Source organism: Doryrhamphus excisus, linkage group LG2 (genome assembly GCF_037039965.1).
Source record: "Doryrhamphus excisus strain RoL-2023G ecotype Guam linkage group LG2, RoL_Dexc_Guam_v1.1, whole genome shotgun sequence".
NCBI lineage: Eukaryota > Metazoa > Chordata > Actinopteri > Syngnathiformes > Syngnathidae > Doryrhamphus > Doryrhamphus excisus.
In genome coordinates, this window is record NC_136358.1 from 27,560,562 (window position 1) to 27,576,701 (window position 16,140).

General features: G+C 44.5%; 1 protein-coding gene across 2 annotated transcripts in view; it reads right to left on the reverse strand.

Annotated features, from left to right (window-relative positions):
• The window catches only part of trrap (transformation/transcription domain-associated protein), a 55,642-nt gene that overhangs the window by 24,917 nt on the left and 14,585 nt on the right, over positions 1 to 16,140 (reverse strand). The window contains exons 31-52 of one of the 2 annotated variants that reach the window (XM_058062239.2): positions 15,557 to 15,727; positions 15,253 to 15,321; positions 14,301 to 14,321; positions 13,712 to 13,831; positions 13,364 to 13,483; positions 12,924 to 13,088; positions 12,670 to 12,851; positions 12,369 to 12,567; positions 9,714 to 9,842; positions 9,092 to 9,358; positions 8,722 to 8,928; positions 7,204 to 7,362; positions 6,906 to 7,043; positions 6,276 to 6,386; positions 5,800 to 5,946; positions 3,629 to 3,842; positions 3,416 to 3,544; positions 2,558 to 2,707; positions 1,852 to 2,051; positions 1,652 to 1,773; positions 387 to 600; positions 46 to 225 (exon numbers count right to left, since the gene is read on the reverse strand). In XM_058062239.2, the coding sequence (XP_057918222.2) occupies positions 46 to 225; positions 387 to 600; positions 1,652 to 1,773; positions 1,852 to 2,051; positions 2,558 to 2,707; positions 3,416 to 3,544; positions 3,629 to 3,842; positions 5,800 to 5,946; positions 6,276 to 6,386; positions 6,906 to 7,043; positions 7,204 to 7,362; positions 8,722 to 8,928; positions 9,092 to 9,358; positions 9,714 to 9,842; positions 12,369 to 12,567; positions 12,670 to 12,851; positions 12,924 to 13,088; positions 13,364 to 13,483; positions 13,712 to 13,831; positions 14,301 to 14,321; positions 15,253 to 15,321; positions 15,557 to 15,727 (3,414 nt within the window). The remainder of the gene's footprint in view (positions 1 to 45; positions 226 to 386; positions 601 to 1,651; positions 1,774 to 1,851; positions 2,052 to 2,557; positions 2,708 to 3,415; positions 3,545 to 3,628; positions 3,843 to 5,799; positions 5,947 to 6,275; positions 6,387 to 6,905; positions 7,044 to 7,203; positions 7,363 to 8,721; positions 8,929 to 9,091; positions 9,359 to 9,713; positions 9,843 to 12,368; positions 12,568 to 12,669; positions 12,852 to 12,923; positions 13,089 to 13,363; positions 13,484 to 13,711; positions 13,832 to 14,300; positions 14,322 to 15,252; positions 15,322 to 15,556; positions 15,728 to 16,140) is intronic. The other variant, XM_058062240.2, reaches the window with a different exon arrangement.

The window sequence follows — 16,140 nt, forward strand, 5'->3', positions numbered from 1 at the left end:
CTCCGGGTGCACTGTGATGCATGAGTGTGTGCGCCGGTACCCTACCTCCTCCTTTGTGTCACTAGTCTCCCTCTCACGCGGCTCCTGCTTGACATGTGTTGCCATGGCGAAAGCAGCACGATCGTGGCTGTCTGCCAGGTTGATGACATTTGTGATAGAAGGCAGCATTGATCCCTGGCAGCTGGTGCCAATGATGGTGTTCCGTTCACACACCGCCAGCAACAGCTAATATGCAGATATACGCAGCAGAGTAGAATGAAACACAGTATCAGTGAGAGTACTTGACAGACCCCATGCTCGCTGACACAACAAAAATGGCCTGATTTGTGAGTGGACAACACCTTCTGAATCGCTGCATCAGCGTACTGGCAGATTAAATGTCTTACCTCGATGCACTGCTTGATCCAGAAGTGGCTGCCCATGGCCTCCCAGTTCTGTGAACAGCAGATGTAGAGGAGCCTCTCGTAGACGCGCCGCTTCATGGAGGCGTCAAACACCTCAAAGAACTTGGCTCGGATCAGCGGCTGAGTGCAGCGAAGTCCGGACAGAAAAGCTGGCTCCAACTTTGATGTAATGTCACTTCCTGACAGACTCTCATCCCTGAATGTTGAGATGGACCAAAGATGTCCTTAGTAGTGCTGCATGCTGACTCCTACACAACACATAAAGTATCTGGAAGACCTCCAAACTGTGTCAGGTCAACAAAGATGCTGGATTCCCTCGGTTTCCAATTAAATTAAATATTTAATTAATATTAATTAATTAATATTTAATTAAATATATCAAACAAAGATGTTTTCACAGTGTAGTTATTGTCATTGATGTTTTTTAAGACTATACTAGTCGGGGGTACCTGGCTCCATGTCAAAAGCCTGAAGGGGGTCAGAGAATGTGTAAAGTCCAGAAACCACTGGTGTATTACATGCGTGTGGTGACCAAAGGTGCCCGACTACAATCCAACCATTAAAAGGCTGCATTAAACCCTCTGATCATTTTTTTAAAGTCATAATTGGACATCATCCTACTACACAATGAACAAGTCCCTTGGGTATGATTACATTACAGAGGAAAAGAGAATGTAAGGTAAAGGCAGTAAAGTGGTCAAGGCTACGACAGCGGCTTCTACTGTCTCCTCTTTCTTGATCATACATTGTTCTGGCGCAGCTGCTTTAGTACTCCAATATCATTACATGCTGTCAATCATGGCTTTAATACTAATTTTAAATCCCCTGACGTGAAGAGCAGATGGGGTGGAGGGATGTAGGATGCATTTGGCTGATTAAATGTGTGCGAGTTTTGGCTAAAAGACAACCATGACTTGATGAATTGCATGATAGTGCCCACCTGCTAGGAGTATTGACACTACTAGCGCCCTGGAATAGACTCCGGCACATGTTGTATCTTTATGACGACATCCTCAAAGCACAGTACGTGTCTACCGATATGTTAAATGATGTTCTTTCCCGTTGTGTCCTTCCACGGTTAATCAAGGTAATATTCCTCCACCTTCTCTCCATTTTCCGTTGTTACTTCCTGTCATTTTTCTTGCCTGAACCTGTTTGACCTTCATCCCTCATGCTGAGAGAGATGCAAGGGCAGCGAAGCATAGGTGACCCAGCAATTGGGCTATATGATGAATAGCGGTAATTACCTGTAGACGTAATTAACGAGGTCCAGGAACTGGGCGTTTAACTCAAGTTCATCGGGGAAACGCTTCTCTATATAGGTCATCATCTTCACCAACAAGATGGACTTCTCACGGAGATTGGGCATCTAGGAGGAGGAGCAATGTTAGTTTGTTTTGATTGTTCCTGTTTGTATACACAGACCGATGCGTTACATTTCCCATACCTGATTGGCGGCCATAGGTGAATTATTTTTCACCCATTCTTCCACGATCTTAACGACGGCACGGAGAATTTTAGGGTCCGGTGACTTCTCAATCAGCGATGTGAGAATGACCTGAATGAAGTTCTTTCTCATCTCCATGCTCATGACGGAGAGTCGCGTCTTCACCAGGTCGAGGCTAAGCATGACCAGCTCGCTCGTCACTGGAAGAAGAGGGACAATAACACTCAGAGACGGGATTAAAGGCTAAGTATTACAGGATATATCCTAAATATTCCAACTCTACTTGGGGTGTTTATTTACCGAAGCCACAAAGAGGGCGGGGCTTTCATTAGAAGCCGGCAATAGCTGGAAAGAGGCTGTTTGTTAACATTTGTTAACTTTCATAATGATTTGGAGTGCATGAGAATGTGGAAAATATAACTTAGCTCTATCTAATGTACTACTACCAAGTACAAAAAAACAAAAACTACATTAGGAGGCTGCCACCAGCCACAGCTGCGCTTTGACCCAGCACTAATTAGAGACCCAGGTGGTTGTTTGCCTTTTTAGACCATGCACCCTGCGATATTAAGAGACTCTGCAGTGAACTGAACACAGGAGTAAATTGGAGCATTTACAGTATCTACAGTGCATTAAGTAAGACATGAGATGAGCAAGATATTAATCTTTTTTTTGGTTTTGTATCTCCGAATTCATGACAAATTACCAGTGCTGGTCTCAGTGACCCCTGGGTTGGCCTGCTGGGGACTCAGGTGTTCCCGCACCATCTTCTGCAGCGAGCGCATAAACACTGAGATGAGTCGGTCGATGTAACTTGCGTTGTAACTGCAGGCCGACTTGAGAATCATGAGGGTTCCTGGAAAACAATGAGCGCAGCGGTGGGAATTACGATACATATGACCGGCGAACACACTTCTACGCTCAGCTTGTGTTCATTTTTATTCTCAGCTTGATTTTTATTGCTGGAGGGAATCGAACAACCGTTGTATGATGTCAGAGAAGTAGGACTGTGTATGAGTAATGTCCCAACCCAGCCCAATGCTACTGCTCCCTGGAGCAAATGTTAAAAATGTCAGCCTTCCTGGCCACATGGATGCATTACACTACATCTGACAGCAGAGATACCAAAGGCCTATCATTAATCACTGGCTGGTTTGTTTTACCCTTTTTGACTGAAAGTTGACATCTAGCTCATTGCTATTTGTCACACAACAAGCTCAGTTTTCAGAAACCTGGGGGAAATGAATTGATAATAGAAGCCCTGCTGATTAAATATGCTTAGATGTAATATTTTTTTCAAAAAATCCCTCACATCTGCATGGTTAAATGTAATGTTCACGCAGGGAGAAAAGATTTAGCACTGTAATATACAACCTTTCCCAAACGGTCGTACTGTGGCCTTCACTGAAAGACTCCAGATGTTAGCCCATCATTTTGAATTTTCACGACCCACTCACGAGTTTGATTGCTTTAAGTGACTGAGACGTCTTTTCATTTTCATGAAAAATATTGAAAGATTCATGTGTGTGTAGTTTAAGTAAGAGAAAGTGAGAGGCTGTCTTACCAAAGAGCTGTGTGGGGTTGGTGTTGCTTGTGGCTTTTTCATAGTTGGTAAGTCCCTCATAGATGACCTTGCCTACAGCAGCATACAAACACTCCAGCTCCTCATACTTTGATGCCACTGTGGACGTGCCTAGAATGAGATGAGCGAAGTAGCAATGCTTAACTCGACTTCAAAACCAAAGCTTTTGCGTCGTTCAAAGTGTTGGAGGCTTACTGGGTTCAGTGGGAAAGATGCTCATGAGTCGAGAGAGAAGCGAGTGAACAGCACGTAGGACTTTCGTGTTGCCGCATGTCATACATGCAGCGATGCCTCTCTGGAGGGGCTTGAAGTGAGCAAGGATTGCGGGTGGCTGCAGCACAGTCAGAAGGAAACAGAGAATCTCCAATCCGGTGCAGATGTTGGAGATGTTAGCTTGAGCGGGCTGCTCCTGAAAGGACAAAATAGCAAAACAGAGGGAAAGTTTCAACCTTTAGAACTACAGTATATACAGTAGAACTAGTATAAGAAAAGGTGTGACTGGCCATTGGCCACTGACCAAACATATGAGGGAAAAACTAGAATAGCGAGTGTGAGCATGACCCTTACGTCCCATATCACGGACAACGGGCACAATTTGAAATGCGGCAGAAAATCTTTCCAGATAATTGCAAATGAGAGGACCAACTCTATATAACAAGGTGTAACGGTCTAGTCTTTTGTCCACATCAAGTATCACTAATTATCCTGTTAAATACAAAAACAAGGCAACTCCTCAATAAATACATCACAGAGTAGTATCAGTCCCGCCAAAGAAACAAACCACTTGACATCGACACCACAAACATCGATGACCCACATACTAAATGCCTGATTTGGTTGAAATTGTAATGAAGGCCAAAAGGAGAATCTAAGACAGACGAATGACGAATGAACAAGGTGACCTCGGTAGATATTGGGGTAGTATTGATCCTGCCCTGCGTTACTAAAAACCATTGTCTGCTGAGACCTGCAAACAGGGAATATATACATGTATGTTAGCAAGAATTTGACACCTTCTTTTGCCGTCTCACATTATTAACCTTCCTGCCCTACAATTGCTGCCATCCAATAATACAATGAGCTAATCTGATAGAAGGCATTGCTCATTTACCTGCTGGACATGTAGTGCACATTCCCCAAGGGAGAGAAAACCTGTGTATTATCTGGATACGACCTACAGAGACCCTTGTTTGTCACATCTTCGCCATGAAATCAGTGCAGACTGAGAGAAAGGTACAGCTGTTGCAATGATCCCCACAAGAGTACAAAGGAAATATGGGATGGCGTCTGGAGTATGGTGATAACCTTGCCTTGTCTGCGGATGCCAATCTGACCAGAGAGATGAACAGAGACTGAGGAGAGCAACAGATAAGGGAGACAAAGTGAAAACAGAGGCCGGAAAGATGACAGGAGAAGGTTGCGGCAAGGGAATGAGAAGGGGGGAGAAGGGTGAGGAAAGATGCAGAGGCACATGGGCAAGGACAGAGAAGAGTGGATGAAAAGGGTGGGGAGTTGAAAAAGAAGTCACAGGCCAACCGGGACTGACTCTTGTTATCTTGCCACTGTCATTATGGCAGTTGGCGCCTCACTTCGTGTAAAACCGATAACAGACAAAGGGCTCAGGCATTTGCGTAAGACATAGCCTACCTAAGCAGCGACAAGGAAACTTTTGCAGTCTTTTTTGGAAGCAACTTCCTGGGGTTGCTGTTGCCTAGATATTAAGAATCCCTTCAAATTAATTTATCATGACAAATCGTGACACAATATGCAAATACGTCTGAAATATTCCTGAAATATGCCCATGTTTACCTGGAGTGCCCTTGAATGCATCTCGCTGTCATCTAGTGACAATGAGGACTAGAGAAGTGTTTGTAAGTTGGAGATTCGTGTATGGTGTTGGATTTGGACGGGTGTGTTCAGGTCAGAATAGAGTTATAAAAGAGCATCAGACTCCGTGTGACTGGGGATGCTACATCTGTCGTTATAATTCAGACGGATCTCATTTGCATTAAAGCTACAGACAACCAGTAGGGCTTACTAAAAGCACTTTTAAACTGCCTAAATTCCAGCATCAAGGCTAGATTTTGGCCGAAACGTTCCAATACACAATTGTGGGACCTCTGAAATTCTTTCATTTTGTAGAAAAATATTCTATTTGGTAAAGACATCAGCAACAAGTGGGATATTTCCTACTACCCGTATGTCTGCAAATGAGAATAACCTCTAAAATCAACTACTGATGTTTTTCCAATGAAGATTGGCAGTCACCCCAGGGTTGCGATACATACATGGAAGAGTAAAATCCCTTTAACATGTTCACACCATCCAGTCAAGTCATAGGGAAGGTACATTATCCGCATACTCACCACGCTCATGAGCAGCTTGTCAAACCACTGTAGCTTGAGCTCGGCACGAGGCCACATGTCAGGTCTCAAGGCTGTCTTCATCAGGCTAACGCAGCGACGAGAAAGCAGCTCCCCCGGGGACCCGGCCACATTGGTACTGTCGTTCACCTGGGGGGACCAAAGAAAGGTCAGTACACTTATCATCATTGACAAGGTGTCTTCATCTTCCAATATCACAATGTTTTCCGGGGGAAGGGAGACATTGCACAGGTTAAGGAGAGACTCAAGAAAGAGAGCCGGCTATTGCCCATAATTATCCCTGGTAATTCCTCCTACTGGATACAAGTGAATATTACAATAGTGGTTGTATCTCTATCAACAATACAAACTATAGATAGCGATCATAGGAAACAAAGAAGAAAACCAGAGTTGTTCCAAGCTTTCAATCAAAGACTCCTTTGCAGTTCTTATGTGTCTGTGTGTGCCGGGGGTGTTACCTGGCATGCGATCCGGATGAGGAAGTTGATCACAGTGTCCGTGTGTTGTTTGTCAACAGGTTTAGTGAGCATTGTCTCTGTGCCTGGCATGGACTGGCTGCGACCAAACACCTAAAACATACAGTAAGAACAATTGGCTGGTGGTTGGAAGAGTCTAGGAGCTTTCCATGTATCACATATAAATGGTGCGGCTAATGGAACGTTAATATGGCGGTTTTAGGGCCGTGACCAGTGACCAACTTATTTCCAAAAGTTTGCACACACCTCTACTGCACACAGGGAGAAAAATGAGGATTTGTGACAGAAACGGAGCATGGAGCCCATTGAGCATTTAACAATTACTAGTTATTTTTGACAGTTCAGGAAAAAAATGCTCATTTAGTCACAGTAGGAGAGAGATGAAACAGATGTGAGAGGCAATTCTGTTAGGAGGTAAAAATGAATTTCGACAGCAGAAATGATGCTGTCACCTCCTGTTGGCAAGTTTTGCCTTAAAGAGATGTTGTTTGAGCAAACTGTTGTGCAATCATTTGGAAACAGTACTGCTCAAGGGCAAACAGGGAACAGTTTGAAGTGGTTCCTAATTTCGGAGGAGGGAGGCGTCAAATAATAGGATGTAAATAAGCTCACCGTAGAAGCCGCTCCAGTCGCGGCTCGGAATCGCTTAACGTCTTGTCCGGCGGTGGCGGCGTCCGCAGAGAGTCCTCTTTTCACGGCGCCACCACTGGTTCCTTCGCCACTGGGCCCAACGTCTGTCTCCGACTCAGGCTGCCAGGACAGATAGAGATGTACTTATAGTTCATACTGAGGGAACAAACTCATGTCTAGGTAATTTAACACCCAAGGTACACCTACAGAGCATTTTCAGTATGTAAGGATGCATTAGAGGAGTCATGCTATATGGGTACTCTACTCCACATGAACACACCTGTTGGTCTTTAATCCTTTGCAGCTCCCACTTGATGACCACCTCTGCCAAATCCACAGCCAGTTTTCTTTGTTCGATGGTCACGGTGGGGGTGAAGCCCAGACGCTGCATTGCACTGATCATGTGCTGCACCAGGTGATGGCGCACGGGGTAGTACACCTGTGGAGACAACCAAAGTAAACATGGAACCATTTGAGGTAAAATATAGTACCGTCAGGGTGTCACTACCTAAGATAAGTAAATTATGAGATGTCTTAACTGAAAGAGTCGTGAGAGAGACAATAATACCAAATATACTGAATCATGGGTGGTCACTAACAGATTTAGACAAATTTGTGAATAATATTTTCTATTTTTGTCGAGTGTTTAACAATATAGTGTATATAAGAGTAAGTTTGCTTTCTTATGCTCATTATGGGCTCAGGTTTTACTCAGATGACAGACGATGATATAAACACGACCTTTGTATGCACTTAGTTTCAAGGACGTGACACACACTTAGCTTGTCGGATCACACTCAGCGCTCACTTAGCCTCTTCGCAAGGCAAACTAGGACTCTCAAGCACGCAGACAAAAAGAGTGAGAGATGAGATGTCTATCATGGGGCTGCTGCGAGTGACAAAGAATATTAAAGCCTCTCACTTTGAGGGTAATTATAGTCGATGGAGCAGGACTTCACCGCCCCTTAATGACAGAGAGGCTAAGCCCTGTCCATCACATGTGCACGCACACAGACACACACTCAAAGTCTATCATCTGTCTGTCATTATCTCCCCAGTGCAATTATGCTGATGTGATTACATTAGATTAGTCATCTGGCCCAATGAGAGCAACCTGTCTGGGAGACAGAGAAGAAATGTGAAGAAAATGTCAGTTTTGTGGCAAGAACCCTCGTTCTCTGAACTGGTGAAGCCGGGGACATCAAATGCAGCGGCAGAGCGTGTCGATGAAGTTTTAAGAGGAGTGCAAACATACAGGTCAGTGATCCTTTGCTGGTGTTATTTCATGGGTCACACAAAGTATGACAGCCAGCATGCAGTCGCTGCAGTGGAGCAGAGCGCCATTATCGTGGTCAATGTCAATAAGCTTCATCAACGGGGTGTGAGGTCACTCTGGTTATTAAGTATGATAATGATGTGGTTTCTATTCCGACATACAGCTACACACGTCTCAGCTCAAGTGAGCTGGACTGATATCAGCCAAATAAGCAATGACGGTAGAAGAATAGTGTTCAATATTCCAGTAGAGGTCCAGAAGTCTGAAGTTAATTGACTTTGGTTGAGATGCTTTCAAAGTGACATTAACAGTGTGTGTGTGTGCCGATAAACATCCATCATCATCATTATTATATTATACGTTACAGGGAAATTAATCTGTTACTTGACTGCTCTGTCACAGCCAGCATGAACGAACACACTGGCAATCAATACCTGCACCAGTGACGAGACCACGGCAGGAAGTGCATGGGTGACCTCCTCCAATTACAGCGAGTGACTTACTTTGCATCTATCCACTCACCCTGAAGTGCTGCACTATGAGGTGCAGGATGTGGACCAGCTGTGGTACAGTGTGGCCCTCCTCCACAATGATTTTGCGAGTCCAGTGGGTCAGCATCTGGTGGCCATCCTCCATGCGAGCCGGCACAGCTGGAGTGAGAATAGCCATGGCCTGGCGAACAATAGCACGGGCCTCCATGGTGTGGGCTTTTAAAAGGCTGTGGAAGACCTAAACAAGCGACACATTTTCACTCTGTTAATGTCAGCTTCCATCGTTCCTCCAAGTTCTCATTGTATTTTTTTGTAGGAATGCTGGCGGAGACGTAATGCAGTTCACTAAAAATGCTAAATGTTTAAACAATTTCATTGTCAGGAGGTGGCTTCCTTCTCACCTGCAGGACAATCTTCTTGTGAATAGCAAACTTGGCAATGATGTGTGCTAGCAGCAGGTGTCCACTGTATTTACAAGCGGGGTCCACACAGGCTTTAGGAAGCAAACACGGCCAAGCGAACGTCATGAGGCGCCGCAGCTTGCTGTTGCGGGATTTGTTGTTGTCGTGGATGTGGTGGGGTGCGTGCTCCACCAGCAGCGTGGAGAACTGCAGCAAGCATATTCGCAAAGAGTCCAGCAGGTCAGCCTGCTTCTCCGGATCTAGAACCTGGGGGGGGCGGGAGTAATGAAAATAGACACGGTGCCCTTTAGTGCACAAGACTGACATTCAGACTCGTGTTTGCTTCATTAAATTAAAGTCTACCATCCTTATCAAAATACCCATTCACTATTTCAACCTCTCGTGTGGGAGCAAAGAAAAAAAGGGTTGACAGAAAATTTTAATATATGCTCAACACCCCCCCCCCCCCACCTACACACACACACAAACTGAACTGATTATGTGATGCACTCAATTGTAATCTGATGCATGTTCAAATGAAATAAAACCATTACCAAATGTGATGCTAACAATAAAAAGGGGAAAAGGATGTTGACGTGAGAGTGCAATGGTGTATGTGTACCTTTGTGATGAAAACGCTGGTAATGCTCTCTGGATTGTCGCCTTCAGGATTTGGCGGGCCGAGCAGCTGTTCGCCTTCCCCCTTCTCAAAGCTGTACAGGAAGGCTGGATTCAGGATGTGCTGCAGCACCTTTAAGTCAGGAAAACACAAGAATCCCCCAAACATATTTCATATTAGACCCATGACAGGAAAGCAGAACTAATCATTGAAGTCACCATGCATATCTAAAAAGCGTTTTAGAAGAAACGTTGCCCAATCTCAGCTCTTTAAGGCACTAATCTACCCAGAAAATCTGAGATAAAGAGTATTTTACAATGTGTGGGAACATAATTAATTGGCTGGGTATACCGACAGATGTGAGGTAATTGTGACCAACAACAAGAGTAATAAAACACGTGGCATTTAAACAATCATGACAGCAAAGCAGTCCTACTCTAGATGTTATCTTAATTAAATACAGCCACAATAATTACCGTTTCACATTACAATACACACTGGTCAGGCTTGTAAAAAGGAGCAAAGTGTAAGCCTTTTGTGTAAAACACTGGCCAGACAAATAGAAAATATAGTAAATCCTACTGTTTCTGGCTCTGAGGCAATTGTACAATGGAGAGGCGCTGAAATCTACAGGGATTGTTCCCAGAATAAGCACATGGAGACACATGCTTGATTAGCCTGTAAAATGCAGAATATCTCGCCCACAATAAAGCTAACGGCTGCATTTATTAAAGAAGCTGCTATCTGTTAATGAGCCCTCCTATTCAATCCATCATTGGGGTGAACAGGGCGACGCTCAGTGAAGAACAATCTATGGCGGCATATGTCCCCCCTCCCCTCCATTAGCTCATTACTTGTGAATATTGTACGCAGCGTACATGCAACTGTGATGGATTCAAGTGCAGACGCACAACACGCACCCTGAAAATGAGAATGAGAAAATGCACTGCACACCGGTTTGTTCTTCAGCCTCATCTGTTCCTATCATTTCTCAGCTTCTCTCGCATCAATCAATGTACCATCACGGCATATTTTTGTGACATAATTAGATGAAGTGATGCCGCAGGCGGTTAGAAAACACAAATACACACGCATATAGCCTATATCTTCTTCTGCAGATGTCTTAATTAGGTTAAATCTAATTTCCATACAAATACATGTGTTTGGGTTTTACACAGCGGTACCCCAATGGCACATTATCTATTGGTCCAGTGTATACAAAATAGTCATGAAGTGACAGTGATCACTGCAGTTTCATTGTATTCTGCCCTAGAATCAAACAATCTTTCCACCGCATATACAAAATGACTCCAGCAGACTATGAAAAAAGGTGGTGTGTGCTTCATCAATTACAGACCATTTTTGTTTGCTGGAATTACATACACTGAATCTTAGGGAACTTCTGTATACTGACTACAAGGCGAAAACAAAGTATAAGAAGGGAGCAGCAGGGGGTCAGTCTGTGCATCACAGATGATTCATCGTAGTTGAACATTGCCTCATACCCTTCTGTGTTTTCTTTTTGTATGGCACTAGGTGAAATATTCCTGCCTGCTACACCGAAACAAATGCTCCTATCTGACATCCAGGTATTTGAAAAGCACAGTCTCACAAACATACAAAGTGATGCCAATTACTCAAATGTTGATTATTCATGATAAGATGTGAAAACGTGCTCAAACGGAAATTAAAGTGCCTCATCTTCTTCAGGCTGCACCATGCAAAGCTAGTGCATCGTGCGCACTGGGAATGACATGAACAGCACTTGAATGGCACTTCTTGCTTGTCCCATAACCCACCTCTTTACAATGTTTTGTGAATATTGAGTAGTGCTTTTTGTGTGATCCTGCGAACTAAGAAACAAACGAGAGATAAAAACAGAACTTCCTCAATGATGAGAGCAAAACTCTACTGGGAGGAGGATGGCTCATGATGGAAGAGACAAAACTGTGCTCTAATCAGGTAAGCAGGTTGTCGTGAGCAGCATCACAAACACAATTGCCAGTGTGTGGTCTCAGTGTCTGTACTCTTGCCAAACAGTTACTTGCCTCTAGTGTGCCAGGGCCCGCCTCCTCCACTGACCTGTCTGTGCTTTACAGCGGAGCTGGAGTGCCCGGTACAACCGCTCAAAGTGTGTGTGTGTGTGTGTGCGTGCAGCCTGGTTGAAAAGCTGCCACAGTGTAATAAACTTCAAAATGTGTGCATCCAACAACACTGCAGCTGATCTTAAACTATGATAGCTGTTCTGTGTGGTCATTTGTGGGAAAGCGACAATGGTGGATCTTTGCCCAGAGAGCTTCCAAGTCATTGACGGAGAAACTATTTATTTTATTTAAAATACCGAATTAGCTGGATAAATTAGCTGTCCCAAAACCTGAATGTCATGCTGAAAGTCACATTTTCTGACATAGACAGCTATCATTGAAAAAATATTGGCCATTTAATTTCACTCTTTAATGTTGGGCATGCACCTAGAGACCTCAATATGTGTATCCAATTAAAAAGTCAGGTTTCGAGTGAAGTTGACAACCAACATCTGTGAGTGAATTCTAATGCTGGTTGACAATAAATGTAAAAACACGGGAGAATTTTCCAGCCCCCTATGTTATGCCCCCATGAACCGACTTTTCTCCTCTGGCAGCAAATGAACATATGTACCTTGGCTTTAAGCTCGTCGTTGAAGTGTGGGTCATTGAACTCGACAAAGCGGAAGAACAGGGCGCGCTTCTGAAGGATGGAGTAGTTCCTGGGAATTTCTTCCTCCATGTACTCCTTCAGGAAGGTCATGTTGCACAAGAAGCGGCCCGTGAAGGCACGCAGCAACTGGAACAGTAGCTCAATCTCTGAGTAGTTGCGCCTTTTGGAGGGAAGAGATCAAAAAATTCTTGTTTATGTCTGAAGTCAAAGCTTTGACTCAACTGCCAAAATCATCAATGCTTGTCTGTGTGTGTGTACATACTTGCAGTAGCTAAGAAGACAGTAGGCCAGCAGCTTGGGCTCCTTCCAGTTGGTGGCAGCCATGTTGTCTTTGCGATGTCTCTCTTGAAAGGCCTCGCTCACCCAGACCCGTCTGAGCTGATTCACTAAGGAGTGCTGCCCTGCCAGCCAGCCCTCATCATTCTTCACAATGATGCTGATGATCTGGGCGGACATGGCGAATAAAAACGGTCAGGTGTGTGTACATTGTCATGGGCGCCATACTCCATGCCATACTTTGATGGCTTGAAACTGCAGGTCCAGTCTGGCTGTGGTGGTGGAGGGAGATCCAGGGCGGACGGTGGCGGCGGTGCCAGCAGGAACCAACAAGGTGACGAAGCGGTTGGGATTGGACGCCAGCACGTCTCTTAGTGGCTTGGCGTCTTTGTGTTTCAAAAAACTCTGGATGTGGACACAAGCATTCAAGCATTGTGTAACTACAAGAGTAGAACTGTCAATCATAATAGATTAAGATGAACTGAAAACATTTAAAGTTTTGAAATAGCAAATTGGAGATTTGTTTTAGCTTGGAGTTAAAAGGAATGCAGAGGATGGAAAAGCCCAAATATATACCTCCCATTTTACAGGGAAGCTAAAAAGGCCAAAAACTGCCCTAACAGCGAATGTGTTTGTGAGCACACTAAAGGGACGACCACTTGGTGAACCGGGTGTCTGACCATGAACATGCGGCTCCACTGGGGGTCGTTAAGAGTAGCCTCCATCATGAACAGCTCCACTGTCTGAGACGGGTGACGAGTCAGGAACTTTATCAAAGGCTCCCTGAATGGACTGCCGGCCTGAAAGAAGGCGACATGGCGTGGATGGAGAAATGGAGAGAAACAACAATATTATTTAACTTTAAGAGAAACTGAAAGGAAAATTAGTGGATGCACTGCAGCTCTAACAGCATCCACCTTTGCCACTGCTGACATTCTGACAGAACTGACGTGTCCAGCCCACCTCTTGATTAACTATTGGATGTCTGTGTGTGTGTAGGTGGGCATGGTGCAATGTCCACGTATTACCTCGATGAGCATGGCCCTCTCCGTCTTCATGACCACTTCTAGCAGTGGTTTGACAAGAGTCTGAGGTGCAGCAGGGATCAGGTGGAAAAGGTTAATGATGGCAGAACAGATCTTCATCTCCTGAAAGGTTGTTAGGGAAAAGACAGTAGAGGGGCAATGAATAACAATACTGTTAATACACAGTATATATTTAACTCATTTCTTATGAGAAGCCACTGTGAAAAAACAAGGATGAGTTTCAGTCAAATAAAAATGTATTCTGCGCTAATCAGAAAAATAACTTCAACAGAGAAAGACACTCAGATGAGTCCTTGAAGTACAAACCCACAGCTGACAAACACATTTAGGACAATATGCGTACTGTGTGTTCTTTACAACCAGCATCAATACCGTACAGTATTTCAGTCAAGAAGTACAGTTGACAGTGAAGTAGGCTGACATGACATTGTCCGAAGACAAATCACAAACACACGGACACAGAAAGACAGGGCAACTCCACCAGCATCACTATCACAACATCGGCTCAAGTAAATGTCAATCCATGACAACAAGTCGCCAACAGAGGGCGCCATACCGGGTCACATCTCACCTCAAAACCCTCCAATGCAGGCTGTACCAGAGTGGGAGACAATGATCAGAGTCAGCAGAGTGGCATGTGTGCATGTGTGTCTTTGTTCCGTATGGAAGGTAAGCAGATGAGGCATGGTGATATTGAAATGAATAGGCGGGCTGCAAAAACCTGTACGTGCAACCTCGGGAACAACCAAAGTAGTGACCATGTCTGGCTCATAGACTGGCTTTACACAAGCTAAACCCCCGACATTTGCTGACAATATCATAGTGATAAAAAGGTCACAAATGAAGACGTTTCATCCTTACATGTCAAAAGCCCAAAGCACAGTGGACAGGCTCTGTCTAAGACTTCTTTCATCCCCCCCTCAGCACCGAGCCATCCCTCATCTCCGTTTTTGTCTTTATCAGGCTTGGCTAATTGACCACATGACCTCGGCTTTACTGTGACTGCCAGCCTCACTGTCAACTGGTTTACGACAAGGTGTCGAGTTGAGGCAAAGAAAAAAGGACTAATTTGCATGTAATTATGCAAAGCATTTGGAGATGGGGAAGGCTGAACTATCATAAAGCGAAAGAGGGAACAAATGGTTTAACTTTCACAGGAGAGGCGGATGTTTTTCCCCGTTACGGTCTCACCTTTTCTTTGCCTTTACAAGGTTATCTGTCAGGGAGATAATGAGGAGACGCAGCGCTGGGCCTACCACCGCCAGCCTGGCGCCTAATTAATCATTGATTGTAATATGGCCACTCACAACCCATCTGGGAGGGGGGGCACGCCGAGGATGTGTTGACTACACCAAACTTAAGCTGCGCGCAATTTCCTCTGCAGCTCTTGTGGATCTCTGCATTGGCTTGCTCTTTCTACACTGGACTAAACTAAATCTTAACTGAGGTACGTCAACATGTTTGCGTTATGAAAGCTTTACATCTGCAAAATCTTGGCTTTGTGCGTGTGTGGCTATACTCACACTCCCGTCGCTGCGCTGGCCTCCCTTGTGAGTTATCACCACCACCTCCATCCACTTCCGCAGATGTTGCTGAGAGACAAAGACAAAGAGTGTATGTAGACAGGCCAGAAGACATGCATGTACATGCCGGTGTGTACTGTCCGGTTCAATAAAGTTAAAAAAAAACAAATCTAAACAGATTATTGTCATGACGACACACGGATCCTCTCCCTCGACTGGGTTGGCTTAGTGCTAGCATTATTGCTAATGTTTACTGTGCAGTGATTGCGCAAACTATGCCGCACACTCAAGCAATGTCTCCTACCATCATCTGGTCGCAGAACTTGTCGTTGAAGGAGTTGGGGAAGAGGCGAGTGACAGACGTCAGTCGGTTGACCACGTTGAGTGTGAGGCTGCGGTAGTCACCCAGCATCATCAGCAGGGGCCGCATGTGAGTGTGGATCTGGTCCACCTCAATGGTGGCACCCTCCAGGAACTACAACAGAACACAGGGTATTTATTTACAAATGGATTACAATCAAATAACTGCATACACTCAAAGCCAACTCTAGGTTGTGGGATGAACTGGACATTACCCCCACCCACACCAACTTAGGCGTGTCCCATTACATGCATTAATTACCTGCCTCTTGTTATCTGTTTTTATATCACGGAAAGACATGTGTTCATGTTTCATATATGGATTGTGGATGAAGGGCAAAATTCCAACAAATGTGCAGTTTTCCTTTAACTTTCTTTTATACTTGTATGACAGTTACAGGGGCAGTCAAATGTTACTTTACACCGACTTGAAATAAATTCTAATCAAATGACTTCAAAAACATGATTCCGCTCTGTAACAACTGCAAATCGTTTCTCCTTAACTTTGGACCTTGCCTTGTTCGTTTC